This window comes from Aquarana catesbeiana, linkage group LG02, assembly GCF_042186555.1.
Source record: "Aquarana catesbeiana isolate 2022-GZ linkage group LG02, ASM4218655v1, whole genome shotgun sequence".
Taxonomy (NCBI): Eukaryota; Metazoa; Chordata; class Amphibia; order Anura; family Ranidae; genus Aquarana; species Aquarana catesbeiana.
The window spans coordinates 289,376,701-289,395,422 of record NC_133325.1 but is presented as its reverse complement, the minus strand read 5'-3'; the positions used below and the strand labels follow the sequence as shown (position 1 = coordinate 289,395,422).

At 42.2% G+C, this 18,722-nt stretch overlaps 1 protein-coding gene and 1 non-coding gene across 2 annotated transcripts in view; both read right to left on the bottom strand.

The window, feature by feature from the left end:
• The window catches only part of COL4A2 (collagen type IV alpha 2 chain), a 312,542-nt gene that overhangs the window by 284,726 nt on the left and 9,094 nt on the right, over nt 1-18,722 (bottom strand). The window contains exon 3 of the mRNA XM_073614494.1: nt 15,951-16,002. Within this exon, the coding sequence (XP_073470595.1) occupies nt 15,951-16,002 (52 nt within the window). The remainder of the gene's footprint in view (nt 1-15,950; nt 16,003-18,722) is intronic.
• On the bottom strand, nt 3,319-3,511 carry LOC141130863 (U2 spliceosomal RNA). The gene has a single exon (XR_012242533.1). It is a non-coding gene; the product is annotated as a U2 spliceosomal RNA (small nuclear RNA).

Genomic DNA, 18,722 nt, shown 5'->3' with positions numbered 1-18,722 from the left:
ATGACAGTGATGGGGATTCGATCCTCAGCCAATTAATCTTTGGCTTTGCTTTTCAATAGAAATCAAATATTTAGCCAACGTATGCTTCAACATGCTTTCACCCAACACTGAGTTTGGACTTCATATTTAAATATCATAAACTCTGAGATCAAAGCATACCATAATGTGGATATAGTATGTCAACAGCGCATCTGCGGAAAGAACATGCAGTGTTATTGTGATCTATGACTCCAGTGAGATCTGGGGAACAGAATCTGTATGTGATCAAAATCAAAGGCAGAACTTAAGTTGAGTTTGGAGGAAATGTGGTAAACAGTCCCTTGAGTGTATTCTAGTTTCATTCACTCATGCAAGCCATGAAAAGACATGAACACTTCAGTTTCAAGACAGTTACCTACCATTGCTTCATTATTCAGTTACCCATCTTAATCGCATTTTTTTTTTTTACATGTTTATACACATATTTTTGTAGAATTTATATGTTGTTAATTGCACTTACAATGTGATGCTGAAGAAGAAAAGCTCTTTCAGAAAACTGAGCTTGCGTGCCACCCGGCACTACGGCCATGCGTTATCACGTCTCTGCCAAAGGCGCACCCCTGATGCACTTCACTCAATAGCCTCCTTAGGGGATGGTGAATCCCCTATCTGCTATTCTCTGAGGACACTTTTGAGCAAAACACATTGGGCGGAGCCTTTGGCAGTGACATCATTGTGCACAGCCATTGTCCTGTTTTTTCATCTCATTGTAAGTACATAGATTATAAATAAAATCTGGTTTTGTTGGGTAATGCCCAATTTAGTTTTTCAGCTTCTTGTACATTTAAACCTATATTTGGGCTGATTGCTCTGTACAGAGTGGCAAGCAGTGGATACATTGAATGCTCCAGTTGTAGCAGAAAAGAATGTTAACCCCCGCAATTCTGCTTGGTTCAGATGCCAATTGCTGCTATTGTTTATGGCCTAGTTGCTCTGATAAACGATTGGTCTGCTCACTTGGTGGGTAAAGGGGCATGGACGTAGCTGTAAAAAGTCAGCAGTGTATTCACTCTCCATTTTTTAATCACCTTTTTGAGCTTCATTTGAATGGACTTTTCTTTATGAAATTTTAGTTGTATTGTATTTATTGCACAAGTCACTTTTTACTGCCCCAGGCACTTTTAGTTAATTCCCTGCACTTTACACATGAGGTAATGTATTTGCTATATGCTTGAAACACACATGAATTATTACTTCATTTGGGATTTTAGTTTTATAGGTTGATTCATTTTAAAGAGATAGCGCACCTTATGGGTTGTTTAAGCTGGTTTTTGTATTCCGACAGTTTTTAAAAGTGCAGCTTTCACACAATTCATAATCAATTTTTTTATACTCATTCATTTCAATTTCATTTTATTTATTCACTTATATAATTTTAACACAAAGCGCAGACGTTTTTTTTATACATTATATTATTGTATTTTCTATAATCTGCAGGATAAGTACATCGTACTTTCACATTCTGCTTTGGACTTGCTAGTTTGCAACATCCCCATATTGGAAAGTTTGAATGAGCCCCGGGGGTTCTGTTATGAGGCCTGGGAACTACTATGCCTTTCCTATCCTTGCAATCACATTTATATTATCTGGAACCAGAAAAAAAAAGGATATTCAAATGGTAATAAAAAACACATGCCTATACCACTAACTAAATTAGAATGGCCTGGAATAACTTAATTTTACAACAATGTTAGTTAAATGGGTTATATAATAGCATTTTCATATGAAAAGCATGGTATGAAATATGTAATGCATGTTTACATGTTGATTTAGTAACCCAGGTACTATGAGGTTGAAGACTACACAATATTAAGTAAAAGCAAATCATTATTTTCAATGAAACATGCCTTTTAATAACATTTGCATATTACCTTTTATATCAATTAATTCTGTACACAGCATAAATAGATGAATGGTTTTCAAGACAGTCAGCCTGTTCTCTATCTCTCCCACATGGTAGCAGGGAACATGACAATTAAAATTAAGATATGATATCGGATTTCTCATGACAGAATCTGTGAAACTCATTCCGAAACTCTTCCTGCCTGCTGAATCAGCCAAGATTCTGTTCCACTAATACAAAACAGAAGGGAGCTGACTGACCTGCAAGGTTAAAGATTACTCCCCATCTACCAAAGTTATTTATTTTGTAGCATAAAATGCACAAGTATCTCATACCTTCACAGTCCCTTCACAATCCTCACTATGAATCAATGTATTTTAAAATTTTCTCTCTATCATCAATTGTTAAATCACTGAATGAAGAGGTATTTTTTTTTTTGAAAACCCATGACGTGTGAAACACACTCAAAAACTTCACCCGGTGCCAAAAAAATGTGCACACACATAAAGAGTGAAACACAAAAAAGTGCAACGGGTACACAAGCCCCCTAAAATCAGAGGGCCTTGCCTTGAATCCCCCGGGGCGTTAGGCTTCTGACGGGGACAAGGGTACTTATACTTGGTCCATCTGGCTGAAACCAGATGGACCCCTTCCTCTGGAGGATCTGCCGAAACAGACCCACCCAGGTACTCGGTGGGGCTCCCCCGAAGGGAGACCCCATGAGAGAGGACGAACCAAGCCAAAAGGCTATGTCCACCCCCTCCCAAGACTTTCAGGGCAGGCCCGAGGACCTGCAACCCTACCAGTCACACAGTGCAAAACCGTGTACAAACACAAAAATACAAAAATGTGACACACAAAGGAAATACATAAAAAGAAAGTGGGGTAGAAGGAAGTAGAGGAGAGTGAAAAGGTGGCCATTGTGCAATACAATGGCCAGGCCCTCCGGCCAGGAATAAAAAATTCCTCCGGTCCCAGCCAAAATGCCCAGCCCAGGAGGCAGGTGCTAAAAAAGTGTGTAATGGGGCAGTGACTGTGGTGCCATATATCAAAGTGACCCTCACTCACAGTGATTATATGGCACCCCTGGACTACCACTCCAAGGGCAAATACTCCATAGGCTTTCGGTACCAACCCTGACAAACAACCCAGACCACAGCAGCCCCCACACCAGCCAGGAAGGCCTGAAGTTCTGGAAGCTTGCTGAGAGCCCTTTGCCATCAGGTTCCATCGTCGCTCCCATCACTCCTACCTAATTACATTCAGGGAATACTAACTGCTCCTCCCCCTCCAGCTAGAGAGGAGCCGGTGTTCTCTCCCGAAAAACTGACCAGAGCTAGAGCTACCCCAATCTAGGCCGGAAGGCCAGGGACCCGAACCTCTGGGTCAGACCCAATGCAGCCCCCATCCTCACCAGGAGCACCCTTCCGGACGACTCAGGTTTGACCCTGCTGACGCCAACAAAGGACGCCCAGACCTGAGCCACTACCGAAACCACCCTTCCAGGTGCAATGACACCATTGGATTTGCATCTGCCCTCCCCACACTCGGGAGTGACATAGCGCCTCCTCTGGCAACTGATAAGAAAAGATACTTCACTTGATCTTAGCCAAAAGGCCGAGAAGCGATCACTGAATGAAGAGGTATAACTTTTACCATAGGTAACCCCATTTGCTATGTGTTTTTAATAATTAAAGTATACCTCTACCTCAGGGGTAGGCAACCTTTGAGCGAGGGAGATCAACTTACTATACTAATAATACTAATGAAGTCAAAGATCACCGCCCCCCTCCCCCTAAATAGACTGTAAGACCTTTTTTTTTTTTTGATAAAATGTTTTTACTCAGAACAAAAATAAAATAAGTATTACAAGAGACTGCAGGGTTTGGGAGTGCGCTATACAGAGAATGCAAGGTTCACCAGTGCATTACACTCAGAATGCAGGGTTCATGAGTGTGCTGTGCTCAGAATGCAGGGTTAAGGAGTATATTACGCTCAGAATGCAGGAATCAGGAGTGCGCTGCGCTCAGAATGCAGGGTTAAGGATTGCATTGCGCTCAGAATGCAGGGTTAACGAGTGCATTGTGCTTAGAATGCAGGGTTCAGGAGTGCGTTGCGCTTAGAATGAAGGGTTCAGGAGTGCGTTGCGCTCAGAATGCAGGGTTCAGGAGTGCATTGGGCTCAGAATGCAGGGTTCAGGAGTGAGTTGCGCTCAGAATGCAGGGTTCAGGAGTGCGTTGCGCTCAGAATGCAGGGTTCAGGAGTGCATTGGGCTCAGAATGCAGGGTTCAGGAGTGAGTTGTGCTCAGAATGCAGGGTTCAGGAGTGCGTTGCGCTCAGAATGCAGGGTTCAGGAGTGCATCGTGCTCAGAATACAGGGTTCAGGAGTGTGTTGCGCTTAGAATTCAGGGTTAAGAAATGTATTAGGCTCAGAATGCAGGGTTCGGGGAGGGGTTGTGTGTAGGGTGGTAGAGGACACTGCTATGAGGGTGAACCTGCCCATAACAGTGTCCTCTGCCCCCTTCACATCACCCCCTACACACAGTGGTGTCTTCTGCCCCCCCTTTCCCATATAGCAGTAATCTCTGGCCCTCCTTCCCTCCCATAGCAGTGTCTTACCTGTTTCTACAGCGGAGAGCGGGTGGCAGCACAGTTCTGAACAGAGGGCGGGAGCTGGCAGAGTCAATTTTCATATTAGCAAGTTGGTGATTGGTTGTTTAGGACCACCCTGTGTCCTAGCAACCAATCACCAGCGGTTTAACTTTTTAAGCCTTTTAAAAAAAGTTTGTTTGGCCGGCTCCTCCCGCCCACCCTCAGTCCTGAGTTGTGCTTCCTCCTGGTCTAGCTGTGTCTCGCTAGGGAGATTTTCCTCCACTTCCTGTCCTACAAATGCAACAGAAAGTGAGAGAAATTAGAAATTTCTCGCTAAAACAATTGTCAGCGGAATACGATATCTCTATTGGAAGATTTTCTCCCACCTCACCCCTGACAAACAGAACATTTTGGATTTCCAATTGCTTTCTGTCTCAGTGATAAAGGTCACCAGGACAAATAGGGTGATATAATGATAAACACAATAAAACCCTGACAGAGGTTCCAAATATTCCCTACACTATCCAAAACTACAAAAAAAAGTACACTTTAAATCTCAGTCTGACCTCAAACTCCAAGCAGAACTTGCAGTTAAATAAATCCCTTAAGCTATAAATTCACTTTGTATGCACCAAATACAAACCTAGTAATTACCTTGCAAAAGGAACAGTGGTATCATCACTGTACTGTACATAGCCTGTAGCCTGTGGGAGGGACCATCAGGCTCCACCCACTAAAGCTACTTGCAGAAAACTACAAGATGGGCGGAGACAAGACCAGTCACCCTGCACAAGGATAGAGCAGCAGCGACTAGTCTGTATTACAGGAAGCTTTTGAACAGAGGCAGAGTTTCACACTGGATTACTGTATGGATATGAAAGGAATACACAAAGCACACTGTGACTGAAGCATGAGTTCAGTTATAAAGAAAACAAACAAATGATTTTTAAACTCTCCTATTTAAACCTACTAATACAGGTTGGTAGCAGTCTTTTTTTTGTAAACTTTTGTTTCAAACATATTTACATTATGTAAGTGGGTATAAATAAGGAAGACTTGGATTGCACTTTTCACTTATCTCTCTCTCTCTCACACATGTAATTTCACATATTCCCATGGCATGTTTGAGCAATATATCATTTAGTGACAACTTTGTGCAAAAAAAAAAAAAAAATTTGTCTCTTTCCCGCAACTTGTGTCACAATATAAAATATTCCATGGACTCGACATGACTCTCAGCAAATAGCTTGGGGTGTCTACTTTCCAAAATGGGGTCATTTGGGGGGGGGGTTTGAACTGTCCTGGCATTTTATGCACAACATTTAGAAGCTTATGTCACACATCACCCACTCTTCTAACCACTTGAAGACAAAGCCCTTTCTGACACTTTTTGTTTACATGAAAAAATAATTTTTTTTTTGCAAGAAAATTACTTTGAACCCCCAAACATTATATATTTTTTTAAAGCAAATGCCCTACAGATTAAAATAGTGGGTGTTTCATTTTTTTTTCACACAGTATTTGCGCAGCGATTTTTCAAACGCATTTTTTGGGGAAAAAACACACTTTTTAAAATTTTAATGCACTAAAACACACTATATTGCCCAAATGTTTGATGAAATAAAAAAGATGATCTTAGGCCGAGTACATGGATACCAAACATGACATGCTTTAAAATTGCGCACAAACGTGCAGTGGCGACAAACTAAATACATTTTTAAAAGCCTTTAAAAGCCTTTACAGGTTACCACTTTAGATTTACAGAGGAGGTCTACTGCTAAAATTACTGCCCTCGATCTGACGTTCGCGGTGACACCTCACATGCATGATGCAATTGCTGTTTACATTTGACGCCAGACCGACGCTTGCGTTCGCCTTTGCGCGAGAGCAGGGGGGGACAGGGGTGCTTTTTTTTTTTTCTTTTTTTTTTTTTGCTTTTTTATCTTATTTTTTAAACTGTTCCTTTCATTTTTTTTTTTTTTTAATCATTTTTATTGTTATCTCGGGGAATGTAAATATCCCCTATGATAGCAATAGGTAGTGACAGGTACTCTTTTTTGAAAAAATTGGGGTCTATTAGACCCTAGATCTCTCCTCTGCCCTCAAAGCATCTGACCACACCAAGATCAGTGTGATAAAATGCTTTCCCAATTTCCCAATGGCGCCGTTTACATCCGGTGAAATCTAAGTCATGAAATACTCGTAGCTTCCGGTTTCTTAGGCCATAGAGATGTTTGGAGCCACTCTGGTCTCTGATCAGCTCTATGGTCAGCTGGCTGAATCACCAGTTGCATTATCAGGTTCCCTGTTGAGACAGGAGAGCCAGAGAAAAACACGGAAGACGGCTTGTAAAAGCAGTCTAGAGGCTAATTAGCCACTAGGATTGCTTTTACATGAAAGCCGACTGCTGGCTGAAAAGAATGATACCAAGATGATACCTAAACCTGCAGGCATCATTCTGGTATAACCAGTCGTGAATGGCGTACCTGAAGACAAAAAAATGGTTAACAATAAAACACAGTAAACGGTAAAGTATAAAAAATTGCATACCTGAAAAGCAAACATGATAAAACATAATAACAATAAAACATTGCAGAATAGAATACAGTAAAAAAGAGCAGAACAATAGAGAGGGAATAGAGAGAGAGAGAGAACAATAAAACAACAACTATTTTTTTTTTATTTTATATATATTTTTTTGTAACTATAACTTTTATAACTGTAACCGGTTCCAGGGTCGGGTCTCTCAAAATGCGATGGCATCTTGGGAGACCCTGTGAAAGTGTGCCTAGTCTGTGCAATGCTGTACCATACGCTAATACTCAACTAGTGTATGGTAGTGTTCAAAACATTCACCAATGCAAAGACCAGGATTGTCAGGACAGGAGGGACAATAATAGCGGGCGTCACGCCTATATCCGCGCTTGCTGCAGACACAACATCTTTTTTGGGGGGGTTCGTTGGGTAGGGGTACTCGGGAGGACATAAAGAAAATGCCTCTCATGCAGCCGACTGCATTTGGTTGGGGATGTGAATGGGGGAAGTACGGGTGCTGCAGAAGTGGTGGGTTCCCAATTAGGATTGGCGAATGCAGCAGGAAGGGCATTATGGGCACGACGGGCCTGTGTTTGTCTTCTTCTTGGTGGCAGCGGGACACTACTTGTGCTTGAACTGCACTTATGGGACTCGCCACGTCACCAAGTGTTACTGCAGTGCTGGTTTGACTACGACCGGGCTGTACTAGGCCGCTGGTGCTTGCCAGTTCACCAAAACGCTACCAAAAAAACTGTTAGCGATCGCAGGGATCAGGCCTGACTCTGCGAACGCTGCAGTTATGCGTTTAGTGTTTTGTAAGTGACAGTGATCGATCGATACTGCACTTGGGTGGGCTGGGCCGGGCGGAGGGGCAAAACGCAGGTGCTAGCAGGTATCTGAGCTGATCCCACTAACACTGCGTTTTTGGGAACCCTAAACTGCTGGGGACGCTAGTATAGATCTGATCGGATCAGATATTGATCCGTTCAGATACTATACCACTAAAGGAGGCCTATGCTGCATGCGTGGGTGTTAGCGGTACTGGCGCTAACCTGACGCTGCCTGGGGCTGGTGCTTGCCAGTTCACCAAAACGCTACCAAAAAAACTGTTAGCGATCACAGGGATCAGGCCTTAGATAGTACATGGGGGTCCCTGACGCTATAAAACGCTGACGGTGAACCTAAATATTTACGTCCCTAACTAGAGTCACCAGTGACACTAATACAGCGATCAGAAAAATGATCGCTTAGTGACACTGGCAACAGGGGGTGATCAAGGGGTTAAAACTTTATTAGGGGGGGTTAGGGGGGTATCCTAGACCTAAAGGGGGCTAACCCTAACTGCCCTACCACACTAACTGTCACAAACTGACACCATGCAGTAATAAAAAAAAAACCCAAAAAACTGCTTGGTGTCAGTGTGACGGGGGGGGGGAGGGGTGATCGGGGGGGGATCGGGGGGTAAAGGGGGGTGTAATGTGTGCCTGGCATGTTCTACTGTGTGTGTGTGTTTGGTGCACTCACATTACAGTCTTCTCTCCTCGGCGCCAGAACGGAAACTGCCGAGCCGAGGAAAGGTGACATCACTTCCTCCGCTTCTGTTTACATTACAGAAGCTGAGGAAGTCTGTCATTGGCCAGGAGCGATCGCGAGGGGGGAGCCACGAATGAGTGGCCTCCCCCTCACCTTTGATCGCCCCTGACCTGAATCCGACCGCCGCTGGCACCGGGGGGGGTCCGATCGGACATACATGTAAGCCCTTTTCCCTGCCCGTGCCACTCTGCCGACATACATCGTCGTGCGGCGGTTGTCAAGTGGTTAATATAAATACATAGGGGTTGATTTACTAAAGGCAAATCGGCTGTTTAATTTGCAAGGGAAGTTGCTCATTACATGGGAATTAGCCCCAGAGCTTAGTGAATGAGACTATGGGGTTTACTTACTAAAGCTAGAGAGGGCAAAACGAGTCACATTTCTGCATAGAAACCAATCAGCTTCTAACCTCAGCTTGCTCAATTAAGCTTTGGCAATAAAACCTGGAATTCTGCTGTTTCTATGCAGAATTGTGACTAATTTTGCCCTCTCTAGCTTTAGTAAATAAACCCCAAAGTTTTGCTTTGCAAAGAAAACCCAATCACATGCAATGAAAAATATAAAAACAATATAAATATACTTGCACATGACGGGATGATGGATGTCAGCAGAGCTTCACCTCGTTCACTAAGCCACTTTTTTTTTTCTCCTTGGGCTTTGAATAACATTTGGTATAACTATTTGGTTTAAAAATGTAATTGTGTGCACAGCAGCATACCAGTGTATGCCCTTGTGTAACACCTTGAACCTTGAAACAAATCCAGCCAAATGCTTTAAGTTTTGGTTTGAACAGTTACAATTTCTGTCAGGATTTTATTATTTCACCCAGTATTATTTTATGAACACGTGTATTGAATCTTCATAAATGCATAGTAAAATGCTTGTGAAAACAAAACAAAAGAGGAGGAGGGACCTTGGTTGCTCCTAAGTAGAGTCCGGTGTTTTTTTAAGTGATAGATAACTGGCCATAAGTCGGCCTCACTTTTTAGAGGTTCACCCGGTTCCACCTTCTACCTGGGGTATTTCAAAAAGAATAGGTATTTGGAAAAATCCCCGGGATAGTTGTCCTCTGAATTAAGTGTATATGGAACAACATTTGTGAAAAGATCACACAGAAATTCTTCATAGAGGACAGGGTGGTGGATAATTTTAAATCATTTATTGATTATCCAATGCTTGACTTCTGTACAGTTCTGGCTCTGGTTGTCCAGCAACCAGCATTAGAAACTGCCTGCCATTTAACAACAACACATATCTGTACATTACTGTACAAAATAAGGTGCGTTGGCATGGACCATAGGGTGAGTACATGGATTGAAAACTGGCTACAAGGGCGTGTTCAGAGGGTGGTGATAAATGGGGAGTACTCAGAATGGTCAGGGGTGGGTAGTGGGGTCCCCCAGTGTTCTGTGCTGGGACCAATCCTATTTAATTTGTTTATAAACGACCTGGAGGATGGGATAAACAGTTCAATCTCTGTATTTGCAGACGATACTAAGCTAAGCAGGGCAATAACTTCTCCGCAGGATGTGGAAATCTTGCAAAAAGACCTGAACAAATTAATGGGGTGGGCGACTACATGACAAATAAGGTTCAATGTAGAAAAATGTAAAATAATGCATTTGGGTGGCAAAAATATGAATGCAATCTATACACTGGGGGGAGAACCTCTGGGGGAATCTAGGATGGAAAAGGACCTGGGGGTCCTAGTAGATGATAGGCTCAGCAATGGCATGCAATGCCAAGCTGCTGCTAATAAAGCAAACAGAATATTGGAATGCATTAAAAGGGGGATCAACTCCAGAGATAAAACAATAATTCTCCCGCTCTACAAGACTCTGGTCCGGCCGCACCTGGAGTATGCTGTCCAGTTCTGGGCACCAGTCCTCAGGAGGGACGTACTGGAAATGGAGCGAGTACAAAGAAGGGCAACAAAGCTAATAAAGGGTCTGGAGGATCTTAGTTATGAGGAAAGGTTGCGAGCACTGAACTTATTCTCTCTGGAGAAGAGACGCTTGAGAGGGGATATGATTTCAATTTACAAATACTGTTCTGGTGACCCCACAATAGGGATAAAACTTTTTCGCAGAAGAGAGTTTAATAAGACTCGTGGCCACTCATTACAATTAGAAGAAAAGAGGTTTAACCTTAAACTACGTAGAGGGTTCTTTACTGTAAGAGCGGCAAGGATGTGGAATTCCCTTCCACAGGCGGTGGTCTCAGCGGGGAGCATTGATAGCTTCAAGAAACTATTAGATAATCACCTGAATGACCGCAATATACAGGGATATGTAATGTAATACTGACACATAATCACACACATAGGTTGGACTTGATGGACTTGTGTCTTTTTTCAACCTCACCTACTATGTATGTAACTATGTAATATCATTCAATCGACAATGCTACTTACATCTTGTGATGGCAAAGCCTGACTAAAAAATGCTTCCTCTTTGCCCTGATGCCTTGAAAGATGTAGATAGCATGAGGGGGCTGAGCACTACAAGTTGCTTTGAAAAAGGCTAGAAATTGCCGGACACCCGGAGAACAGACAGAAGTCAAACATGGTGCTTTGCATTTATCAAGGTATATGTATTATTTGGCTGTTTAATGTTCATGGAGTAACTTTAGGGTGAACTTCCACTTTAATCTGGCCCATTAAAAGGAATAAGAAATGCACAACAACATATGCATCCTTCAGTTTGGTCCATGTTTACCATATCTGCACATTGATAAAAAACCTGTTCCTAATGTTTCTAAACCAAAAAAACATCTACAGTGTAACAAATCTTAAAATGTTTGTTAAAATATAAAAAAATCAAGAAACAAATACATTTCATCTTACCAGTTCTTATATATGATGGCTGCCTTAATTTTCAGGTCTAAGAACATTTTTAGCAAATGCAGAACATACCTGTTGATCTTTTCATAAGTGCGGTGTTCTTGGTACCTGTAAACTATTTCTTCTATCAGTCAACTGTAATGGCCTTGAAGCCCAGCCTGGGTGACTATAGCTCCCTTCATGAATACTACGGGCAGGAGTGAAGGTAGCCACCCAAGGATAAGTAGTATACTATTCACAGGATTATCAGGTAAGATTAAAGAAATAAAAGCTTGAGAAAACAAACAAATGCAGCCACCTCATCTGAGGACTTGTAAACTGCAATATATGTATTTTTAGTTTTGGGTTTAATTCATATGCATAAGCATGACAGAGCTTTTAGTCAAATGGCAGTCCATAGTAACAATGTATAGACCTTTTGTAGCTCTTTGATATATTTAGCTTGCATAAACAAGCATTTATGAGATTCCCAGACCCCACTATTACTATCCCCAGCTAAAGGTTTGTCAGCTGTTCTATAGGTATCACATGAATGTTTCAGAGCAGCCTTTATTCACATGTGTGCCCCATCTCCATTAAAATAACTCCCCTCACTGACCCCTGATGTTTTATGGCTGTCATAAACAGGTTTTATGTTGGGAAAGTGGAGAAACCTAATGCTAAAAGATTAATATTTCAGTTTACATATATGAGCTCATGTCTCGGTTACTTCAACATTATTATTATTATGCAGGATTTGTATAGCGCCAACAGTTTGTGCAGCGCTTAACAAAATGAAGGCAGACATTACAGTTACATTACAATTTGGTACAAGAGGAATCAGAGGGCCCTGCTCATTAGAGCTTACAATCTAAGAGGGAGGGTCAATTGATACAAAAGGAAATAGCTGTGGGGGGTGAGCTGATCGAGAAAGTAGGGAGTAGGGGTAGGGAGATCCATAGGATGGGAGAAGCTCTGGAGAAATCCTGGAGGCGAGCATGGGAGGAGGTGACAAGGGAGCTAGAGAGCAGGAGGTCTTGGGAGGACCGAAGAGAGCGGATTGGTTGGTATTTTGAGACTAGGTTAGTGATGTAGCTGGGGGAAGAGTTATGGATGGCTTTGTAAATTATTGTTAGTACTTTGAATTTTATCCGTTGGGTGATTGGAAGCCAGTGGAGGGATTGGCAGAGAGGGGCGGAGGACACTGAATGGTTGGTAAGGTCTTGAAGCGGCATTCATTATGGACTGAAGGGGGATAGTCTATGTAAAGGTAATCCAATGAGGAGGGATTTGCAGTAGTCGAGGCAAGAGATAACCAGGGAGTAAATTAGGAGCTCGGTGGTGTCATTAGTTAAAAAGGGGCGTATTCTAGAAATGTTGTGGAGGCTAAGGCGACATGATTTGGACAGGGATTGGATGTGGGCCTGAAAGGACAGTTCAGAGTCTAAGGTTACCCCTAGCACCCTGGCATGTGGTGACGAACTGATAGATGTGCCATTGATCTTGACAGAGAAGTCAGGGGAGGGGACACATGGGGGAGGAAATATTAAGAGCTCAGATTTAGATAGATTTTACATTTTTTTTACAGATTTTTCAACAAATTACATTTCATAATTTAAAGGAATAAATTGTATTTTTTAATTAATTAATAATGAATTAATTTATTTTTTATAATTATTTTTTATAATGAAACCTATGGGCTGGTATACCATGCTGTTCAACTAAAGAACATATGTGTTATTGTTAGCTGTATCTTGTTTTGTCATTTATTTTAAAAAATCTATTGTAATCATGTAAAATCTACCATCCATAATTTTGAAGCCTATGTGCAAGTGATCCTACTAGATAAAAAAACTAAAAGCACATGACTTAGTAACTGAAATTAAATTGGATTTTCTCTCAACACATACTATAAGTCACTCAGACTGATTGGCCAAGTTTTTATGTTTCTTAGTGTATAGATAATGCTGTCATATCTGTTTTTCTAATGTGTCTCTGCTTCAATTATACAGCTGGCAACACAGTTGTAAATTCTGCCCTTGGTGACATGGTGAATGACCTAGTTTGACCTGAGAGCAAAATGGCAACAATCATTATCACTAGTCACTCTTAGTTTGAGTTGTATATCATCACAGTTGTTCCAGGAATTCACCAGTAGTATGCCTAAAAATCTTCTCACATACTTTATGGTAGTTTGCTAGAACCACATTGTCTCTCTTTTAGCAAACGGATTTGGCTCCCACTTATCTCTGTAAACACAGTCTATACGCTAAAGTTACTACAATGTCCAAAGAGCCTAGAGAACCTTTCTTAGGTTAAACCATTTCCTTTCAGTACTCTGAAATCGATCCAGATTACACAGCTGCAGTTTTAAACTAACCTGGGCCAAATACTTTCTGTGAGAGCTATAATTTTCCTGATGAGTTGTTATTCTACAAATATTAACCAAGAATAACAACACCCATATTCAAAATGGCTGCTTCTACACAGTGTCTTTAGAAATTTGAGAGCATATTCTTCCTCGTAAACCATACATTTTATTTTCCTTATATTTGATATCTCAATAACTGATCATCATTTGACAACTTGCAATGCAACAGACCTTCTACTATTCAAGATAAAGTCCAATCAGAAAATGGATAACAGCAACAGCCCAACATGTGTAATTATGAAAGGGGAGCCACATACTAAGAATCAGCCTGATATTTTTTCCTATTGCTTTTACCGGTAACAGGTTGGACGAGCCTTTTGGATGCCTGTACCTTACAGTGGCTGGAGTCTCCAGGAGGGCACACTGTGGGGTTGATTTACTAAAACTGGAGAGTGCAAAATTTGGTGCAGCTCTGCATAGAAACCAATCAGCTTCCAGGTTTTATTGTCAAAGCCTAATTGAACAAGCCGAAGTTAGAAGCTGATTTGCTACCATGTACAGCTGCACCAGACTCTTTGGTTTTAGTAAATCAACCCCACTGTTGCTTAGAGCAGCATCGTTTTTATTACAGAGTCTAGCATATGTTTCACAAATCATTTTTATTGTAGATACACAATAACCTTTTAAACACTAATGGATTTCATGCCATTCAGCATTTACTCATAAAGCAAGCCTATGTGTAAGCGTTGACTGGTGTAAAACACGCTAAAGCCCCGTACATACGGCCCAAAAGTCGGGTCGGATTGGCCGGTTCATTAGAAACCAGCTGACATTCTGCCCGTGTGTACGGCAGCTGGTCTGACAGAAGCCAATGGCTGAGGACACTGACCAGAGTGTTCTGGCGGGGGGTCGTCCCCTTGTCAGAACACAATAGCACAGCAGTTGAGATTGCTGTACTAACATTGGATTGTTAGTATAGTGGCTCTGACCTGAGCTGTCAGTTTTTTTTCTTCGTTCAGCCCACTGAGTTGAACGAAAAAAAAAACTAGCAGTGTGTAGTAGGCAGTGGTGGCCCCCTAATCTACATGCGGGGTGCCAGACGCATGGATTCCAATGTGTTTTTTTTTTATTTATTTTTTTTAGAAGCTCTAATAGGCTTCAAAAAAGGCTGAGCTCACCCAGTTAAGTGACAATAGCGAATTAATATTTGTTATTGTCTTCCTGATACTCCTCCTAGCCAATCAGGGAACAGGTCCTGAGATCTGTCACTCAATTGGCCACGAGAAGGAGGGAGGAGACACAGGGGAAGACACCGGGGAAGCCGCCGTGAAGCACCAGGAGGAGGAGACACCACCTAGAGGAAGCACTGCCCACAACCTAGATGGGGTACTGACCGGGGGGGTGCCTGTGACCCAACTGAACGAACGAGGAGGGGGGTTGGCATCAGGTATGAGCAGTATGTATCATTTTACCCTTTTATTTGAGGAGGCCACATGCTAACACATTTCAAATTTCAAATATGTTAGAAAAAGGGGCCATCCATGTTTACATTTTGGGTATGGGTGTCCAGAATTTTCTATGAAAAGCTCCTTCAAAATGTTCATCCATTATTCACATCATAAGTTACAGCACTCGCATGCAATACGTACTCCCTATTAATTACATAGTATCATGGGATTTTACCACACCCTGGAAGTACAGCTTACTAGGAACAATTTGATCCCATAATTTTAAATAGCACATATTTAAAGAAACAGTAGAGAGCATATAGCAGACCTGACAGTACAGACATATAAATGGTAACTTAGTCTACAAAAATATAGGTAAGTAGATACAGTAGATAGGCAGCTTGGATATTTGGCTGAGCTTAAAAGCGTATTTATTAATCACGCAAGTGATCATCAATTATACGGCACAGTCATGAATCATATACCTGCTGTCCAATTTCTCAAACAAAACGTGACAGGTTGATTAACATTCCTGGGATACAATTAGTTGCATTCACTATTGCTCAAGAAGTGAAAGAAAGAAAGTATAGTTTTTACAAAAGTATATTTGTTTTGTTGCTATAGCCTAGAGTGTAATTCTTGATTCAACGTTTCTAAGTCCTCTCTTAATGATACTGAATTCATGAATTTAAAATGGCGTATACTCACAGCATCGACACTTCCTGGAAACCCCATTACCAGCACAATCAGCAGCAGAACCCTGGATAAATAAATAAGCACATTTGATTGCGTTGTTTATTTCATTATATTTAAACATAAATTACACAAAGAATTTAAAATTTAAATAAATTAAAACCCCAAAAAAGTTGCTTGAAATATGGAGTCTTGTTTATGAGTTAAAGCCAAACTACAGCCCGGGCTCTTTATTTCATTTTGGATAAAACAAGAAACTGTCAGAACAGTAAGTGATAGAAAGTCTCACCAATAAGAACACAGACAAAAATCTAGCAATTGTAAAAGGGTTAGATCATCCCTAAAAAACGAAAGGCAATTCTCCTTAAAATCACATTCCACCTTTTATAATACCTTTCAAGATACACCCATGTATCATTAAGATGTGCCAAAAAAAAAAAAAAAACACTACACCTTTCAAATGCTTTCCTTGTAGAGGGGAGCCACTTTATGGGACCAATATAAGGAGATTAGTAGGGCAGCATATGTGTAGTTAGGTGATTTATTGTAGACAACCACTGGTGAAGCTACTGTTATATCGGCTCATGTAATGGCTATGAGGCCCAGTCCAGAGGAGCATTCTGGGCCCCTGAGATGTGCAGCGGTGAGCTAAATGAAGGTCCCCATAGTGGGGCAAATGGTATAAAGTGTCCACAACACTAGGCAGAGTGTCAGTGGCTGCCCAATTCTGGAATTTTTTCTCGCCCACTGACCATTGACACCGGAGCATTTTTCCATCCACTGATGATTGCCCTTTTGCCTTTTCTCTTGGTTTAGGAATATGAACTATGACCTCTGCATCATGAACACATGAGAAGGGGGCGATGAATAAAGTGAAAAGAATACTTTTCTGGTGGTATTGTCCCTGTAACATGACTAGGGTCAAATTCATGAGAGCTTTGCGCCAGTTTTAATACCAGCACTGACACATGCACCAGATTCAATTAGCTCTTACTACTGCTATGGCTGTAACAGACTGTAAAAGAATTACTGCCAGTTCACAGATAAGAAAAATGGTGGTAATTAGAACCAACTCTGCGTCAGCGTACAGAGAGATGCCAGTGCTCAGAGGTGGGCATATCTGCTGGAAAGTTGTAATTAATTAAAACGTTTCCTGCATAGGGCTTCTGGTAGCTCGGACACTGGTGCACCCTGGCTTCCTACCAACCAATGACCCATCCCCCAGAAGATTAGCTGGCCAACAGGTGAAAGTAAAAAAAGGATCTGGGATGCTGGTAACATCATTGTCTAAATATGGCAATGTCCAAATATGGCCATATTTGGACAATGATATCTCCAGCATCCCTGCTCTTTTGTTTAATTTCAACTAAGGGCCAGAGATATCTTTTTGGCACACCCATGTACCATTCAGATGTGCCAAAAAAACAAAACACTACACCTTTTAAATGCTTTCCTTGTGGAGGGGAGACTCTTTATGGGACCAATATAAGGAGATTAGTAAGGCAGCATGTGTGTAGTTAGGTGATTTATTGTAGACAACCACTGGTGAAGCTACTGTTATAGCGGCTCATGTAATGGCTATGAGGCCCAGTCCAGAGGAGCATTCTGGGACCCTGAGATGTACAGCAGTGAGCTAAATGAAGTGCCCCCTAAATGGTATAGTGTCCACAACACTAAGCAGAGTGTCAGTGGCTGTCCAATTCTGGAATTTTTCCTCGCCCACTGACCATTGACATTGGAGCATTTTTCCATCCACTGATGATTGCCCTTTTGCCTTGGTTTAGGAATATGAACTATGACCTCTGCACCATGAACACATGAGAAGGGGGCGATGAATAAAGTGAAAAGAATACTTTTCTGGTGGTATTGTCCCTGTAACATGACTTGTGCCAAATTCATGAGAGCTTTGCGCCAGTTTTTATACCAGCACTGACACATGCGCCAGATTCAATTAGTTCTTACTACTGCTATGATTGTAACAGATTGTAAAAGAATTACTGCCAGTTCACAGATAAGCAAACTGGCAGTAATTAGAATCAACTCTGCGTCAGCGTACAGAGAGATGCCAGTGCTCAGAGGTGGGCATATCTGCTGGAAAGTTGTAATTAATTAAAGAGTTTCCTGCATAGGGCTTCTGGTAGCTCGGACACTGGTGGACCCTGGCTTCCTACCAACCAATGACTCATCCCCCACATTGCTGCACGCCACTGCTTCATCTACCAGGTTGAATTCCCTGGCCCGGACCCCCTGTTGGAACACCCCCCTCCATTGCCCCCAGACTGGTATTACTGCCGCTACCCCCCTGGGACACCTTAACCCTCACAGGGACTGGATGCACACAGTCTGGAGCATCACACAGGATTACCGCACTGGCTTACCGGGCCGCACCATAAGGAATAAGAACCCCCTCCTTTCGGAAACCCGCAGTCCCCTGCCTGCATTGGCCTTTTTCTTGGCCCTCTCCAGATTGGAGCATACCTAAGATTACTCTTCTCCACGGTGGCTTTTGTGGCGCCCTTTGCTGGGGAGCTCTCTCAGACCGCCCCGCTGGGTCTGGGTGTCACGGGCCGGACGGGGACTGGGGGCGAGCAGCCTACTGAAGTCCAGTGGTGTGTCTTTTTATCCCCCCTACAAAACCCCCCTTCCGTCTTTTTTGAGTGCTTCTTTGGATACACGTGCAGTAATACATGCCTTTTCAAGCAACAGTATATGACACACCTCTGTGCTTGCTGATCCCTATCAGACACCCCTGAGGAAGAGTTTATCTCAAAACGCGTCGGGTACTCC